This window comes from Ambystoma mexicanum, chromosome 11 (assembly GCF_040938575.1).
Source record: "Ambystoma mexicanum isolate Mex_15411 chromosome 11, UKY_AmexF1_1, whole genome shotgun sequence".
NCBI lineage: Eukaryota > Metazoa > Chordata > Amphibia > Caudata > Ambystomatidae > Ambystoma > Ambystoma mexicanum.
The window spans coordinates 1478060371-1478076314 of record NC_090934.1 but is presented as its reverse complement, the minus strand read 5'-3'; the positions used below and the strand labels follow the sequence as shown (position 1 = coordinate 1478076314).

General features: G+C 46.9%; 1 protein-coding gene across 2 annotated transcripts in view; it reads right to left on the bottom strand.

Moving 5' to 3' along the window:
* The window catches only part of FES (FES proto-oncogene, tyrosine kinase), a 474871-nt gene that overhangs the window by 86561 nt on the left and 372366 nt on the right, over positions 1–15944 (bottom strand). For both annotated transcript variants that reach the window (XM_069625186.1, XM_069625187.1), the window contains exons 10-12: positions 14606–14683; positions 7101–7310; positions 240–362 (exon numbers count right to left, since the gene is read on the bottom strand). In XM_069625186.1, coding sequence (XP_069481287.1) covers positions 240–362; positions 7101–7310; positions 14606–14683 — 411 coding nt within the window. The remainder of the gene's footprint in view (positions 1–239; positions 363–7100; positions 7311–14605; positions 14684–15944) is intronic.

Below are 15944 nucleotides of genomic sequence, written 5' to 3'. Positions count from 1 at the left end.
GAGACATGATCAGGATTCAGAGCAAGGCAGTAAAGTTTACTGTTAACAGAGTCATGATCAGGATTCAGAGCAAGGCACATTGGTTGTAGCTTATTTGGAAGAAGAGTTTTGCCAAGGTAATTAATAGGTTATTTCAATGTCACTTGTATTCACAAAGCTGGATTTGATTATGGGACATGTTTGAGGTGTTTCCCTAGATTACGCTGCACACCATCACATTTGAGTCTACACATATCTACCTTGGGGACAGGTTTTCCCAGAATGGCGCCGCTTTTCTTGGTTACTGCCTGCTTCGTCTTCAGGAAATGGTCGACAAGTAAAGGGATGGTGGAGAAGGCTTCGCCCTCCAAGCGGTACATGTTCTGCAAAGTGAACAATTTGGCAAACATCACACGTCAGCTTTTTAACATTCAACTTTAACTCATAGTTCACGCTACCAAACATGCTGAGCGTGATCTGTTTAAATTACATGCTAGTTACGTGCAAAGATCTCTGGCTGCTAGACCTTGCGTGTCCGCAGGCTTCTCTGTCAGTTTTGATGGAGGACGTGGGAACTTGGGCGGTCCTGGGTTCCCAGGCCTTTTTACAGTCCTAACACAAAAACAAGTGGAAATACAAAAATGGCCAAATGCATGCACAGTAGCCGGCATTCCAGGTACCCTAAAGTGTGAAATGGAGGTGGAATCCGGGAGGGTTTCACCAAAGTGAAATGCGGGGGAGGGATGTAAGCGCATTATCTGCACGGATCTGGAGTGAGACACTGATTGAACCTCATGATGCATTTCTCAGCTTTGTGCAGAAAATATGAACGAAACGGCCTGGAATGAACTTAACAGGTCATGCTGTGCAGGCCCGCACCTGTTCTTTACATGCATGTCAGAGCCGGAAGTGGAAGGAGACCGTCTGTGGTGCACAGCGGTGGCCATACAGAGCCTCAGAGTAAAGACATGCGGTAACAGCGGGCACAGCAGGGCACATTATGCAGAATTATAAACACATACCCAAAGGCGAAACTCCAACATACAAAATAAACATAATGTCTTGCATGGGTACGGTTGCCCAAATGTTAGTACAAAATGCAACGTCATGTATTAAGGGCTCTGATTTGCTCATGTAGCCTAGTTCACACTCTTCAGGCTGCCAACTCTCATATTCCTTTACCAAGCAGATCAAATGTTTGTGGGTCATATTTAATTTCTGGAGAGAAGCGGTTTTCTCGAGGGGTTACATGGCACCCCTCCTGACGCTCAATCGTGCCGGTTACCACTGCGTGTCACCATAAATAGAACCAAGTACGTCAAACGCATACTAGATTTTCAGCTTTCCTTGACGTAGCTCAGTCTGTTTGCTTAGTTTGGAGTTTTGTACAAGCAAAGACCTGTCTGTGTGTAGGCAACTCTGACGTTGCTTCAGCATTACAGCACCCTTTTATAATGCGTTGAGGACGGCATAGCCAATCAGGATGGTGGAATCCCGTTCACTAACCTATCACAGTGCCTGGAAGTTCACCTTCTCGCCGGCGGCGCCAAGCGCAATATCCTCTCTGGCTACCTGCCACCACCTGCACTGATTTGGTCCTTCTTCACTGCCTTCAAATCTAAGTCCTCTCTTTGCCCCATGCCCCTTCTTCTTGCTCATGTCGGGGTGCCTGTTAGGTTCCGAAGGCGAGTAGCTGAGGTACACAGGTTTGGGAGGTGTTTTGGCGGCTTTTAGGTCTGTGGGGATAGAAAGGGTTTTGAAGTATTGTCCTTAACCTTTCAATGCAGACATCAGAAACTCTTCCCAAACCAAGATGGAGAGTTTGGAATCTTGGAAGGCTAACATTCTAAACGGCCTTTCATCTCCGGAACTGAGCAAGGAAAACCTTCTATTTTGAGGCTCCTGTAAAATGGGAATTTAGGAGAGAAAGTTGAGAAGTAGTGACGAGTAGGAGAGGACAGGACGACCGAGGAAGCAGATACTACTTCACCAATCATGTAAGCACAACTAGTAGCATAACTGTGAGAAATGTTTTTTAAAATGCTTGTAATAGGATTTAACTAGGTCTTTGGTTTAGAGTATAAATAGTTATCTGTTGCGTACTGATAGAAATTTTGGTTAAGAACATTTACCTGAAAAGTTGATGAAATCGCAAATCTAGCTGATGAGGATGAACACCGTTTCTCGCAAGTCTGTCATGGGGTGCAGGGGCCCTAGAGCAGTCACCCCAGTTACCAGCCAAGAGACACTCAGGCCCATCAAAAACTCCCCACAGCAAGAATAGAAGACTCAGCCATGGGGCAAATTTTACTCTAATTATTATCTAACAAGACGACAGGGAACACACTAGAAATACATGAATTCTCCAGGGTTCTCGTCTTCTGAGCGTGTATCACCCTGTCTTATCCAGGTGTGATGTCACAAAACCAAGCTCTGGCCCCGAAACCTATCGGGCATTAACATTGGTCAGTTTAGGTGAAGTAGGTGTATGTCCTGTAGGGGTTAATTCTACTGTTGGGGAGCCACATCTGGTGGCTCCTCCTGGGACCACCTCTACATGTTTCAATCTACAAAGTTGCAGGATCGCAGGGAGACCATTGGCTCCTGCAACATATTATATCTTCGTGTGAAAGGTGACTCTGGATTGGACAGAGCTGATCCTCCAGTCCTGGGACCCTGCACAGTTACCAGGCTGAGTGCACCTTCTCAAGGCAATGAGAATGAACATGGAGGGGCTGTGTGCCCCCTAATGTTGCCATCTCTGATCTCCTAAGATCTCCGGGAGCGTGCATTCAGTTGGCAGTTTGTGAGCAACACTTGTATCTTTCCACCTCTGATTTGGTGGGAACAGCTTCTCTCCATCCACCTCGATTGAATGGGCCTTGTCTTGCTCTGCTGGGTCACGTGTGTTCAGACCACGAAATGGAGCTCTCTTACCTGTAATTATGAGGACTTTAGTCTGAATTTCTCATAGGTGACTTATCGTCTTGGTAACCAGGAACCTTCCGTCGCCACTCGTCCTTGGCTGGGTGCATTGTTTCTGCTTTTCCCTCTGGCACCAGCGATCGTGCAAGCCCTTCCATGTACTCAACGCCTGTCTCCCCCTCCTCATTCATTTCAGTGGGCCTGCAGCTTACATATTTGTCCTTACGGCTTTTCCATGTTAGTGGCAGTCGAACATGGGCAAGCGTGGTATACGTTTACTTTGGCATCTTGCGGTTCAGCTTTGGCAAAGAATGTGGATAAAAATAGAGACATGTATGTGTGTCTGTCATCTTCCTGTGTGAGTCATAAGCATATGTTTTGTCTCTATGCACAACAAGCTAGTGCATGTTTGTGTAACTTTGTGAATAGATGGCTATGAACTTCATGTCTAAGTGTGGCTACGTTGTGATGTCAATGAGGAGGTCATTGATTTCTTGATTTGCAGTCAGTCGACTTGTTCGATTGATGGCATCTCCATATCTTCCAGATCATCAATTGGCTATGGCCTGAATGGCTGTCTGAGAGAGTAATGTTTCCCACATCTGCGAAACATTGATGATGGCGGTGAAGGGCCTAAGAGTGAGGTGCATCTGTCGTGTCTCAGTCCTCGGGCCGAGAGTCGTGTGGGGCTCATGAGTGCCATACCTGGACCTCCGTCTTCAAGTCAGTAAAAGGGAGTACTGGCGTTGCTGAGCTAGTCTGGTGTTGAGCGCGGAAGTTCTATAGCGTGAGTCGGGCCTCAGCGTTATCTTGAGTCAGAGTGGTTTGGTAGATAGGTGCGTTGCCTGGCCAGGCAGATGAGAGCTTGTCCATGAAATTTTGGGAAGAATGAGAGGAGTGAGTCACAGTGAGGAGAACTGAAGATCGAGATGTAGGAGGAAGTGTGACGGTGAATCGAGTCGTTTGGTGTGTTACTTTTGCTTGCGTATAAACGTTGACTGCGACAGAAATAAATCGTATCGTGTGAAAGAACATTGAGCAGCGTAAGCAGCGGGAGAGAGTCAATCCAACTCTGAGGACAATAAGATTGTGGTTCAAACGCAATATCCCCAGCATAACAGAGAGTACATCATTACAAAAGAATACATATACGAATTTAGCAATAATTGTAGATACTCGTATACATAGTTTATAAGAAATATAAAGGAAGCTCAGTGAAGAGATTTGGGAGAGCAGCACGAGAAAGGATTATGTTTCTCTCACTATCAACTCTATCCGCCATAAGCAGCCATCTCCTCTAGGCAAACTGCAGAGGACACACATGTATGATTAGGACATTGGGGGAGAGGGGGAGTTGTATGTTCGCAAAAGAGAATCAGGAAGGAGGACCAAGAAGATGGCATTCATGTGTGACAGGCTCCGGAGTCACTGGAGAGGAAGAAGAGCCGGTGTTTCTTCATGTTATCCACTTTCTCTTTCCCTTGGTGGTGATCTGTGCCCAGTCGTGTCAGATACTCCTGGTGGCCGAGCACTGCTAAGGCATTCAGCAGTGCCTACGGATGACAGAACACGGACCTGAGTGCATGAAAGGACCAAGGTAGATAGCCGGCCAAGTTGTCATGGACCCCACTGGGTATACATTGGGTTCCCTAGGGGAGGTTTCACAGGAACTGAAAAAAAGAGCTGAGGGTAATGAGGCAAGACAGCGCCAGCTTGGGGCAACAGGTGGCAGAGTTGGGCCAGAAGGTAAATATGCTACAGAGTCAGAGGGCAGATTTACCACCAGATCCAGATTCAGATTTAGAGCCCCCAGAGTTACGTTGGGGGGGGAAACATAAAATGCTCCTAGTAAGGGTTCCACTGAGGTTCTTGAGTCTGTAGTTAGGGAAATCAAGGGGGCATGCCAGCATTCAATTCCGTTAGCGGCATCAGAGCATTTTGGAGGCGACCCCAAGAAATACGCAGTGTTATTGACTCAGTGTGAGTTACACTTTTTGTGTAGACCAGGGTCTTTCCCTTCTGAGGTTTCTAAAGTAGTGCTTATCCTCTCTTATCTGACTAGTGGAGCAGCTGCTTTGTCAGTACTGTTGGTGAGTCACGGGAGTCCGATTTAAAAGGACTTTGCACGTTTTAAAGAGGAGTTTGTGAGGATGTTAGATCGGCGTAAGATTTCACGTAAGTAAGCGATCAGAGGAAGAGACCAAAGTACCGTTAATCTCTGAAGAGCATTTCATATCTGCTGTGGAAGTACAAAAGAGAGACTACATGGAGAAGGTGCAGATATATATGACTAAGCAACAGATGCGGGAGTGGGCCAGAAGGGCCCGGTGCGTCAAGGTTTGGAAGGGTACCGAGAGTAGACTCTAGATTACACTTAACCAATGAAGAGTTTCGAGAAGTGGCTCTTGGTAAGTGCCATGAATCCATTATGGCAGGTCATCCCGGTTACCGCAAGACTTTGGAACTGTTTCGCAGGAAAATCTGGTGGGAAGGCATGAGGTAAGACGTTTTGAATTCTGTGTTAGGGCTTGGGGGGCAATTCAATCCCCTCCTGATTCCGCCTCGTCCTTGGCACACAGTCTCACTAGACGTTATTGTGGAGTTACCCAGGAATAAGGGGTATACATCTGTACAAGTAGTGGGGGGTCATTTTACTAAAGCAGGTCATTGCATTGGTAACCACTGAGAATTTGGCTAGATATTTCTTGCAAGGTGTTGTTCATTTGCACGGGTGGCCTACACAAATCATTTCTGACTGGAGTACTCAATTTGTAACAACCATACTTTTCCCGGGGCTTTCCAGCGTGCCTCTGTCTGGGCCCACCACCTTCTGGCACCCACCACCTTGCAGCTCATGCTTCCCATTGTGGGCTTGTTTGCATTGTCCCCAAAGTCACAGACCTCCGTCCCACTGTTTGCACACGTCACCATTGCAATGCATCTCACAGTGGAAGATACACTCTGCCCTCATTACGAGGTTGTCGGTAGGCTGCCGGTAGCACCTGCGGACTACTGGCAACCTCGGCTTCCTGTCTCCGCCACCCGATATCCCAGTGATACCGGGATTTTATAGGCGGTGGCAGAACGGTAAGTTCCCATTCCCATGGAGTCCCAAAGGGAATGGGAACACTGAAGCACTGGCACTGTTAACGGTGCATGGGGAGGATTTTGCCCCTAAACCCTCATTAGTGGGCACTGATTAACAACGTATTCACACATATGGGTTTGTGCAGTTCCATCTGAACATACTTAGTTTATACAGGTGGGCACGTTCACCTCTGACTCTTTGCCGCTTCTCTGTGGAGTCCCCTAGGGTTCTATCCAATCCCCCATGTTATTTAATAGCTCGATGGAACTACCGGCAAATCTGTTCACAAGGATGAAAATCGGGGTACACCACTACACCGACGACACTCAACTATATCTAAAGGTGTCATCCTCAGGCCATCTCCTTCACCTTGGGGAATGGGTGGTGACATGGAGAAGTGGATAGCCTCGCTTGCTTTGAAAATAGTCGGTCTAAAACAGAGTTTCTCCTGGTTTCATGTTTGTCTTTTCATCCACACTTTTTCAGGAGGGTCTTGTTCCCCTCCTCTTCTTTGGGTATCACTACGTCCCTGGTGCCATATGTTAAATCTTTGTGCTTCACTCTTGGTTCTAATCTGTTTTTTTCTCCTCCGGACTCTGCACGGCCAGTCAGGCTTGGTCCTTCCTGCCTGGACAGCGACAATGCTGTCCTCGTGGGCCTCACAGTTTCCATCTGGATCCTTCTGAAGTCAGTACTGCCTTCAGCCGCGTTCGTCTTATTACCTGTGTCCCTAAGTTCGAACATATTACCCCACTCTGATTTCTCTTCACTGGCACCCCATGCAATTTCAGGCACTTTTTCAAGATCTGCTGCACCACCTACTGAAAAAGGCTGTGGTGCGGGGGGAGCCCCCCAAGTTAGTCAGAAAGCTGGCGGGAAGAGCAGCAGCGCTGATATCTTAGAGTTGGAAACAGCACCATTCAAACATGGCCGTTTGTTTGGAATAAGACGTTTCATCAGCCACTTCTCGGGTCTGGCACTCTGTACAATCACACACCTGCCTTTCGCATTCTCCCTTAGAGTTCAGGACAGCTCTTAAAACTGATCACATTAACATGGCACATTCTAAAGGATTACGTTTGGCTCTATTTCCATGAATAATACTTACATCCGTGCACTGGATGATGAAGTGTCGCAGCTGTCCTTCCCACAGGACGGAGAGCACGTACTCCTGCTTGCCCTGGCTTTCTCGCACCAGGAAATCGCCGCTGTCCGAGAGGAGCCCCAGGACCTCTGTGCGAGGGATGGCCCCGTGGTACCAGTCCTGCTGGCTCAAGGGCTTCTGGATGTCAGGGATGAGTGGCACGGGTGGCGGAAGCTGGAAATCAAGAAGAGAGGCAGAGAGTGGCACTGTGGCTTCTGCAGGGCTTCCCTGGATTCCAGGCGTGGGTACATTTTCACAAAGCCTCAGCGGGTCACATGGGACAATTTGAGCGAAACCTGGTCACATGCATATACTTCTTCTATGCCAAGTCATTAAATACCTTCAGGCAGTTGATTGAGACCAGCATATTGTCTCTAGAATTCATTGTTTTTTTACGGTTCTATGTTCTTACCCCTTATATCTCCTTACCCCCCCCCCATATTTTTTGATGAGTTTTTTAAGCTTAGAAAATTCAGCAAAAAACTCAGCAAAATCATACCTGCCGATCAGGGCCATCTTAACAGTTTTGGGGGCCCGGGGCACAGACAGCCTTGGGCCCCCCCCCACTCCCTGAAACCGATGTTGCCCCCCAAAACCCATGTCCAATTCCAACCCCCTCCAAACCCATTTCGCCCCCACGACACGACACCCATGCCCCCTCCATATCTCGAGTCTCATTCAACAGATACTCCTCTAAGCTTTGAACGGATTGTCTAGTTGTTAATAAAATATAAACATTACACATCTGTGATCTGTTTCCCCAAGAGGATGCTATACTAAGGACATTTCACTTTGTTTTTGTTTCGAATAATATAAAAAAGGGTTAACAGGAATATCCTACCCCAAAAAATAAAAATAAAACATCAAAGAATATAACTTAAAACACAATAGAATGGTGAAAAATAAGACCAGAAATTAAGTGACATAGATTGAGGTTAAATGAAAAAATACATTTCATTGAAAAGCTTTGTGGCGAAATGGCTGCATTAGGTTGGACATTCGGGGGAATGGACTTCATTGTAATAGGAGCAATCTCATTTTATTGAGTAAACTGTCATATTTTAATAAATACAGAGTAGCAGCCATTTTTGTCTCCACATTGTGCTGCATGAAATTCCTGAAAAGGCCTCACAGTGCCTATCAATGTTTCAGAGTGGTAGTATGTACAATGTTGGTTGCATGCAATCTGCAGGTCACATAAATGATGATGATGGCAACAGTCGTTTTACGGATTCAAGTCAGTGGCTTCTCTAGTAAGCCTCAGCAGCTCCTGGAGATGGACTTGGCAATGATGCTCTACAGAATGAAATGCAGAGACCGCATGCACTCCGTCTGTGTTTAATATCATAGGGCGGCGATGCTCCCAATAGCTATGATCATGCACTGCATATGTACATCTGATCTTAGATCTCTTGGTGCAGAACGTGTGTTCAGTAGTTTGTCATAACTTGCTCCCGATCAGCCAAGCACTAGTTTAGCTTTCTGTCCAGTGTTTCTATTGGGCTCACAGTTTTCCCATAGCACATAAGGATGTGTAGTGCATACTGAATAATACCGTGCTATGTTACACATTGCTGTGTCTCATTGGACAGCACTGTCCCAGTCCCAAGATTTCTCGAAAATATGACAACAGCTATAACAAATAGGCAAATTTAATTGTATAATCTATAAAATACGGCCCAAAGCATTACATCAGAAATATTTCACCAAACAAGAATAAAAAAAAGTGAACAATGACATAGCCTAAAAACAGCACAACATGAAAAAAACATTGGCAATGCAAAAGTGTTGGTTTTTGTGTAGGCATGGAAAAGGCATTTGCAAGGCAGTGACTTAGCGGTATTAACTGGCAATCGATCATAGCAGGTTCAAATAGGTGTGAGTACCTGGGCATGTAATAGCAGCGCCTAGCAATTGCCCGATACTTATATACAAACCAAAACCGTTGGCTTTGCCAATGCTTGTATTTAACAGGACTTCAGTGAAGGACACCCCGTAGTGCTTATAACTCGAGTGGCTGGGGGAAGACTTGTTTACAGCTCCAATTAAGTCATTAACTCTCAGAAGACTGCTTTGAAACAACACTGGCCAGCACTTTGAGCACAAATGTGATGGTAAGGCTTGAAAAAGCTAGCTCAAAGAGATCACAGGGCCATGTGATCTGAGCGCAGCGGGGCAGGAAGTGGGTTGGAATGACCATAAGGATCAGCATGGTCATGGGCAGTCAATAGGAGGGTAAATAACCGAGCTGTGTGTCCCTCCTCATATGCCATTTCTCTGTAGCGGTTTTCCAATGCTATAGTTTTGGCTTACAGGTGGCACTGGCACTTCAGCATTACCTAATAACCAGGACTCATGATGGTCATTTTACTGTAGCGAGCATGAACCAATATTCTCAAAACATTTCTTGGTGCAAAGGACGTGGAGCGCTAGTGCATCTCGTCCTTGTGCCAAAAAAGATTTTCCCTGCTCTGAAAGGGCGTTTGAATGTGAGCATGTATGACGCATTTTAAGCAGGAAGCCATATGAGGCAGAAAGAGAATTTAAATGTGAAGATCACAACAGGGGGCTTTCTATGCATTTGAAAGCTGACCCTGTATTAAAAGATGGCATGCGGCTTAAAATGCACAGACAACAAAGACATTCCACTGCACCTGGTTGTAACAGACACAGGGGAATGTGCATTGCATGGAAGGGTCATTCCTGACCCTATCATGAATTTATTTTGGAAAATGGAACAGCACCAGTATGCACCACTGCTGGCCCACTTACATTTCAATTCCTGAAACACAGTGACAGGCCCTCTGTTATTTAATGTGCCCTGAGCACTCAGGGGGGTGCTGGGCCCTGAAATGTATTAGTGATGGGACTGTGCTCCTGGGGGCAGTATGTGGAAGGGGGCTGGCTCTGGCCAGTGTGCCTTTTGGGCTGCATCCCACCCCAGCCCCCTGAAATGTGCAGGTCACCTTTGGGGGAAAGGTAACCTGTCCATTTCTAAAACAAACACAAATAAAAAGTGCATTCTTTGCGCTTTTTCCTTTGTGTTAGTGTTTGAGAATCTGCCGCTGGAATTCACCTGGGTCAAAACATTTGAAAGTATTGGATTATTCATTAGCACTTTTTTAAAACTGTATGTGATACTTTGGCTTTGGAGCCAATAATTAAGAAAATACATATGGAGTCCATTTTCTGAGTCATGTCGTGTGAGTTCTATCAAGTCACACTGAACGAGCTTGCACATTTAAAATGATGAGGCGCGACCATGGCCTGCAGCAGAAACCATCCAGGCCTGAAACTGAAAGAGGGGCTGAGGGGGCGGGAAGCAGAGTGGCATTAATTGAGGGGGTAATTACAGGGGGAGGAACTTGCCACAGTGACAGCAGGTCCCCACAAATGAGAAGTTCGGTGTCACAGACAGGCCCACACAGCACGGAGCAATTATCTGGCTCCAGTGGGAGGCCGTGGGCACAAGCCCTGCCCAAGCTCTCCCAAAGGTGTGCCCAGGGGACTCTCCCTCTACAGAGGGGGCTCACCACCACCCCAGAAGAGCCTGGCACTATGCCAACCAACAGTCCCTTTTTGGAGGAATGCTCTGCATTTTTTCAGCCTAAATATTGATTTTTTCCGAGTCAAAGGAAAACACATCTACCATCTTCCTCGTGCATAATCTCCCTCTTAGATGTTCTTAAAGGCCAGATGCTATGCCTGGCACCAGCAATGCCATCTTTCTCAACAGAGGTGGGTGTGGGCAATCCCTAACATTTTTCGCCAGGACCTGGTATCAGGAATTCTGCCTACTTGTTTGCTCATGCTCGAGGCCCTTACGAAACCCAAGCCAACATGGCAAGGACGGTCTGGACTGTTACCTTCCTTTAATGCACCCGCTGACATTGGGAGCTTAGTGCTGCTTAAAACACGCGCCCAATTGAGACACATCTTCATGCTAATTATTTGATTAAAGGCAGTGATGTGTATTCCCCCTCCCCTTTTCAAGAGCCCATTACACTAAGCGCGGTAGATACATGGGAAACCACATTGTGCATTTAAACGGGGCACATTTATAAATTGCATTCTGGTACTTGTCTCAGTAGGTATCGCAGGGGAAGAACGACAAATTTGTGCTAAAGAACCGAAATCAACCTTTGCGTGCTGGTCCCCAACTACTGAAAGGTATCGTGGCTGCCTCGTAACTCTGAAAGGAGGAGTCCCCATACCGGTAGACCTACCCGCCCCCCTCCGCTGCACCCCTTTGCATTAACCCAGACACCGTAAAATAAGTCCTGCATTTGTAATGTCTGCAGTCACCCGCCCCAGCACTTAAAACCCACTTTGAACGCGCATTAAAACAGGGCAAATGACTAAATTGTAGCCTCAGTAGGTGATGAGGGGAACCAAATGACAAAACGTGCTCAAAAACCGCAACCACATTTGCATGCAGGACCCCAATTAACCCGACCCCCATCCCGTTAACCATTAACCCCCCAATTCCACCTTTCTCTTGTCCCAGTCGTCAATGGCCCCCATTCCATCTTCACAGACCGAATTTGTTCAAGCTACAATGCCGTAATTTGAACTAATGCAAGTTTCGTATTCTTAAAACTTAGCAGAAGTACGGCACCATGTGTGCGGCCAGAACCGTAATGCATTAATGCCTCGGTGCCCTGCATAAGGACGCTTGTTGCATGAAAGAACTAACGAGCACTCAAATGCCCGAGGGTTCACAGCGCTATGTACCAGTAAGGAGGCACGTCCAGCAAGAGGTTTACACTGCCATTCACATGGGCATGAACACTAATCTGGCCAGGATTAGGATGGATGTTGGTATCATTTGCCACCCAAGTAAGGGTAGGGGATATTAGCAAAGTTCTAGTCACAGGGCCCACATGATGTTTTTTTCCATTGCAGCTGGTAATGAAACAGCCTGCTCTAGCGGTTTCAATGGGTAATCACATATTTCGCTATCATTCCTGCTTTTAATTAGGCACGTGACCCTTTCAATCAGTTTAGAACTAAGGCAAAGCAGGAAGCATTTCGATCAAGTGCGATTTCATGGGCCGTAATAGGCGCTATACAAATACCCAATAACATAACATATACGAGGCACAGCCGCACAACTCCAGGTGATGCCTACTTATCACAAATGTGGCTTAAAATGCCCAAGCACTGGCATTACTTGCCACGTGTAGTCTCATATGCCAGGGATAAGTACAACCTCATATACACAGGTGCAGCATTATATCCGAAACACAATCTGAAAGGCTCAAGTACTGACATCTATACCAAATAAAGTCTCGGGTACGCTCTACATACATAAATAAATACAGAAATAAAACTGCAGACTCCAATACCCGAGTACTACCTCCTTTTGCCAGGAATAGGTGCAACCTCACATGTCCAGGTGCTGCCGGAACATGCCAAGTGTGCAGTGGCGTCGCCAGGAATCAAATTTAGGAGGGGCACAGAGGGGGCCAAAGACAAAAGTAGGGGGGCACAGACAAAGGTAGGGAGAGAACATGGTCACTGCTCGTCTTAGGTAGGGGTGGCACAAGGGGGGGCACAGGGTTTCACAGGGGGGGGCCCTCCCCTAGCGACGCCACTGCAAGTGTGGCCTCAGATGGGGGAGGGCTGAATCTAATGTCATGTAAAGCCCCATTTGCCAGGTACAGGAAAAGGTTCACATGTCCAAGGACTCCATCATATGTTCAGTGAAGCCTCACATGCCCTGCACTGATCTACTGTGCCACATACAACGGCATATAGAAGTTATAGCTATGAGTCCAGATGCCCACTGCATCGTCAAATACTGAAATTCTGCCATCACAGACGAAAGGAGGATAGCTCAGGGTCAGCACGCTCGCCTTGGAAACAAGAAGACACAAAGCAACACAGGTTCGATCCCAGGGTCGGCACTTAGAAATCTCTGGGTACTAAGCGCGTTATAAATACGCAACTAACACATGGGAACAGCGTCTCGATGCCCCCGGGCTTTTTAAAAATGCAAATAAATAAGTGTAACATCGTATGCAATGCATTGCCGAAGCAGAGTCTAGCCCATGTTAGGAGACCCTTTCTGCCCCAGCCCTTCTAGGTTTTCAGAGGTTAAGCCGATTAGGAAATTGCCTGATTCACTTGTAGGCCAGCGTGCCTCTAGGAACAGCTTCCAAATCATAATTGCATTTTTAAGTTGCATTGTGATATCGATTATGTAGGTCACACAATAAGTTACTAGCCACCAATCTGCCAAAGCAATTCTGCAGCGTGAAGTCTACCGAATTCCCGAGCAACCCAACAATTGGAACTAGGCGCCATGTGTAAGAACCACAAAACATAACACACTGACCTGGTGAAGAAGCGTGCTCTGGGAAGCTAGCCACACAATTTTAGCCTCGGAAGCTCAGTCAGCACGTGTTGCTGCCTGCTGCTGCTGGCTTGTTTTTCTAAAGGTGAGGAGGAGGCTGCAAGCTGCGCAGCAGTGCACTGCGCAGTGCGCACTCCAGCCCAGTGGGCTGGCACGTGCCGTATTCCCTGCAGGGTGGGGGAGGGGAACCCACGGCTCGTGGTCCTCCGTCGTTCTCCTCCCCCTCCCCCACTGTTGTTGTTCAGTCAGAATCAACATTGCCATTGGAAATCGAAACCATGGCTTCACAGGTCACAGAAGTGTCAAGATTCAGGAACAGGGGCCCTGTTCGAATCTTGACACTTCTGTGATCTGTGAAGCTGTGGTTTCGATTCCAAATGTTGATTCAGGGGCCGGGCTGCACTGCAGTGCAGCCTGCACGCACACTCACATAAATTTGAAAAAAACATACACAACATGTTCAGTTTGTTCATGAAAGCTGTTGGACATAAAGAAAGCTGTTTCTATATGCATTACAGAAACCCGAAATATACCAAAATGTCACCTCCAGAACTCTGACTGCCGAAAATACAGACTTTATTTTTATCCCCCCTTACACCACATATATATGTGGGGGGGGGGTATGGGATATAATACAAGTATGGGGGGATGTGGGGGGACTCCCATGCATATTTTTGGGGTGTAAAGGGGGTTGAACCCCCCCACCATGAAAAGACAGCATTTTCGGCCCTCAGACTTCTGGGTTCCGGGGGTCGCAGTAATGACAAAGACCCCAAAAACCTCCAGGCATGCTACCTTCATGTTCCGTGAATGCTTGCAACCACTGGAGGTGCCAGGCTGCAAGCATAATGGAGCGGCACCGCAGGACCGCGGGACGCAATATAAAACCCCAGTAGACCACAACGCTGGCGGTGTCTTCCAGAGAACACCTTGGCTCCCATACAGAAATAATCATACGCCAGTCATGGCGGCTACTAGGTCTGGGACGGTGGGGTCTTCAATTTGATTTTCCCTGGGGTAGATCTCGGCTCCTTCGTTTGCCGTCGCCAGAGAGAAGGGAAACCAAGCTGGGAAAGGAAGCCACTGAACATGGCGCTGTGAATTCACTTACTGATATCTTCGGTCGAAAGATTCCAGAGATATGGTTTTTTATTGTTTCCAGAGTTAGACTTTTTCCACCTTCCCGTTCCTGGAAGACAAGAAAAAACAGTTATCCTGCTCATTTCTGTGGAGTTCGTCACTACTAGGCCACTTTGGCATTAGCTGCTGTGAGCACTGTGTTGATAACGGGCAGAATGTCAGCTTGGTGGCAGGGAGTTTTTCTAGTTGCTCTTGTTTGTGTCAATGCTGGCGTTCATTTATGACTAAGTGCTAGTTCCTCTTTATAGTGGAACTAGTGGTACCGCCTGGCGTTACTCGGGTCTGTAACTGACATGCATGTGGGGGTCGGCTGTAGCCTCGTGTATGTTTTATTGGGTCAAAACGTCCTATTTTTGAATAAGTCGCAAAATCGTCAATCTCCCAAAATCGTCTATACTGATTGCGCAATGCCGGACCCCACTCCACCCCTGTGCAGGGCGAGTGGGTGGGGTTGGTCAAATTTCACTATCGCCAGTAGACCCCAGACTGGTATGCCGACCTTATACCAAAATGTCAGCCCACCAACTGTTATGGGGCTGGAGCCAACCCCGAACATACAAGCACACTTTCCCAAATATGTATATAGATTTCTTTACAGATTGACATATTTATGCTGCTGTTTACACAAGAATCGATTCTAAACAATCTGAAGAATTATCAACAGTACTTTCTGCATGTGCATCATTTCAAGGTTCTATGTCATTTCATCATTGGGTGAAAAATCAATGTTTTTTTCGGTGGATGTTTTAACCAAAAAACGAATCAAATTGATTTATTTTTACATTTGGGGGGAGGTGTTCCTCCCCCAAGCCCTCCATACCTTATTATTTTGTACCTATTCCTGACCACCCCCACCCCATATATATACATACTTTTCTAAACCCCCTAAACATTTTGATGAGTTTTTTCATTAAATTATCCTCGGGGAGGGGAGAACACAAAATTTCACCCAGCAATGAATGAACTCTATAACTATTTCAATACCCCCATCTATTATTTTATTCATTGAGTCATTGCGTTCACCCACTGAAAGCGCACATGCACGAATTACAATCTTAGTCCCTGCAGCAAACCCCGATGTGTCACATCCAACCCGGAAGCACCCAGCACAGCTACAGAAGCATCCGTTCAATCCAGAATCTTCTACAGCCAAAGCAACACGCTCCACCGACCAAAGCCCCCCCTGCACCCCCACAACACCAACTGCACTTCCTGCATCACCAGTGGAGGCATGCAACCAGAAGAGCAGTGCACACCGACCCAATGGGGGAGAGCAACTGCATGCCCCACCCCCAACAATGCCTAAAACT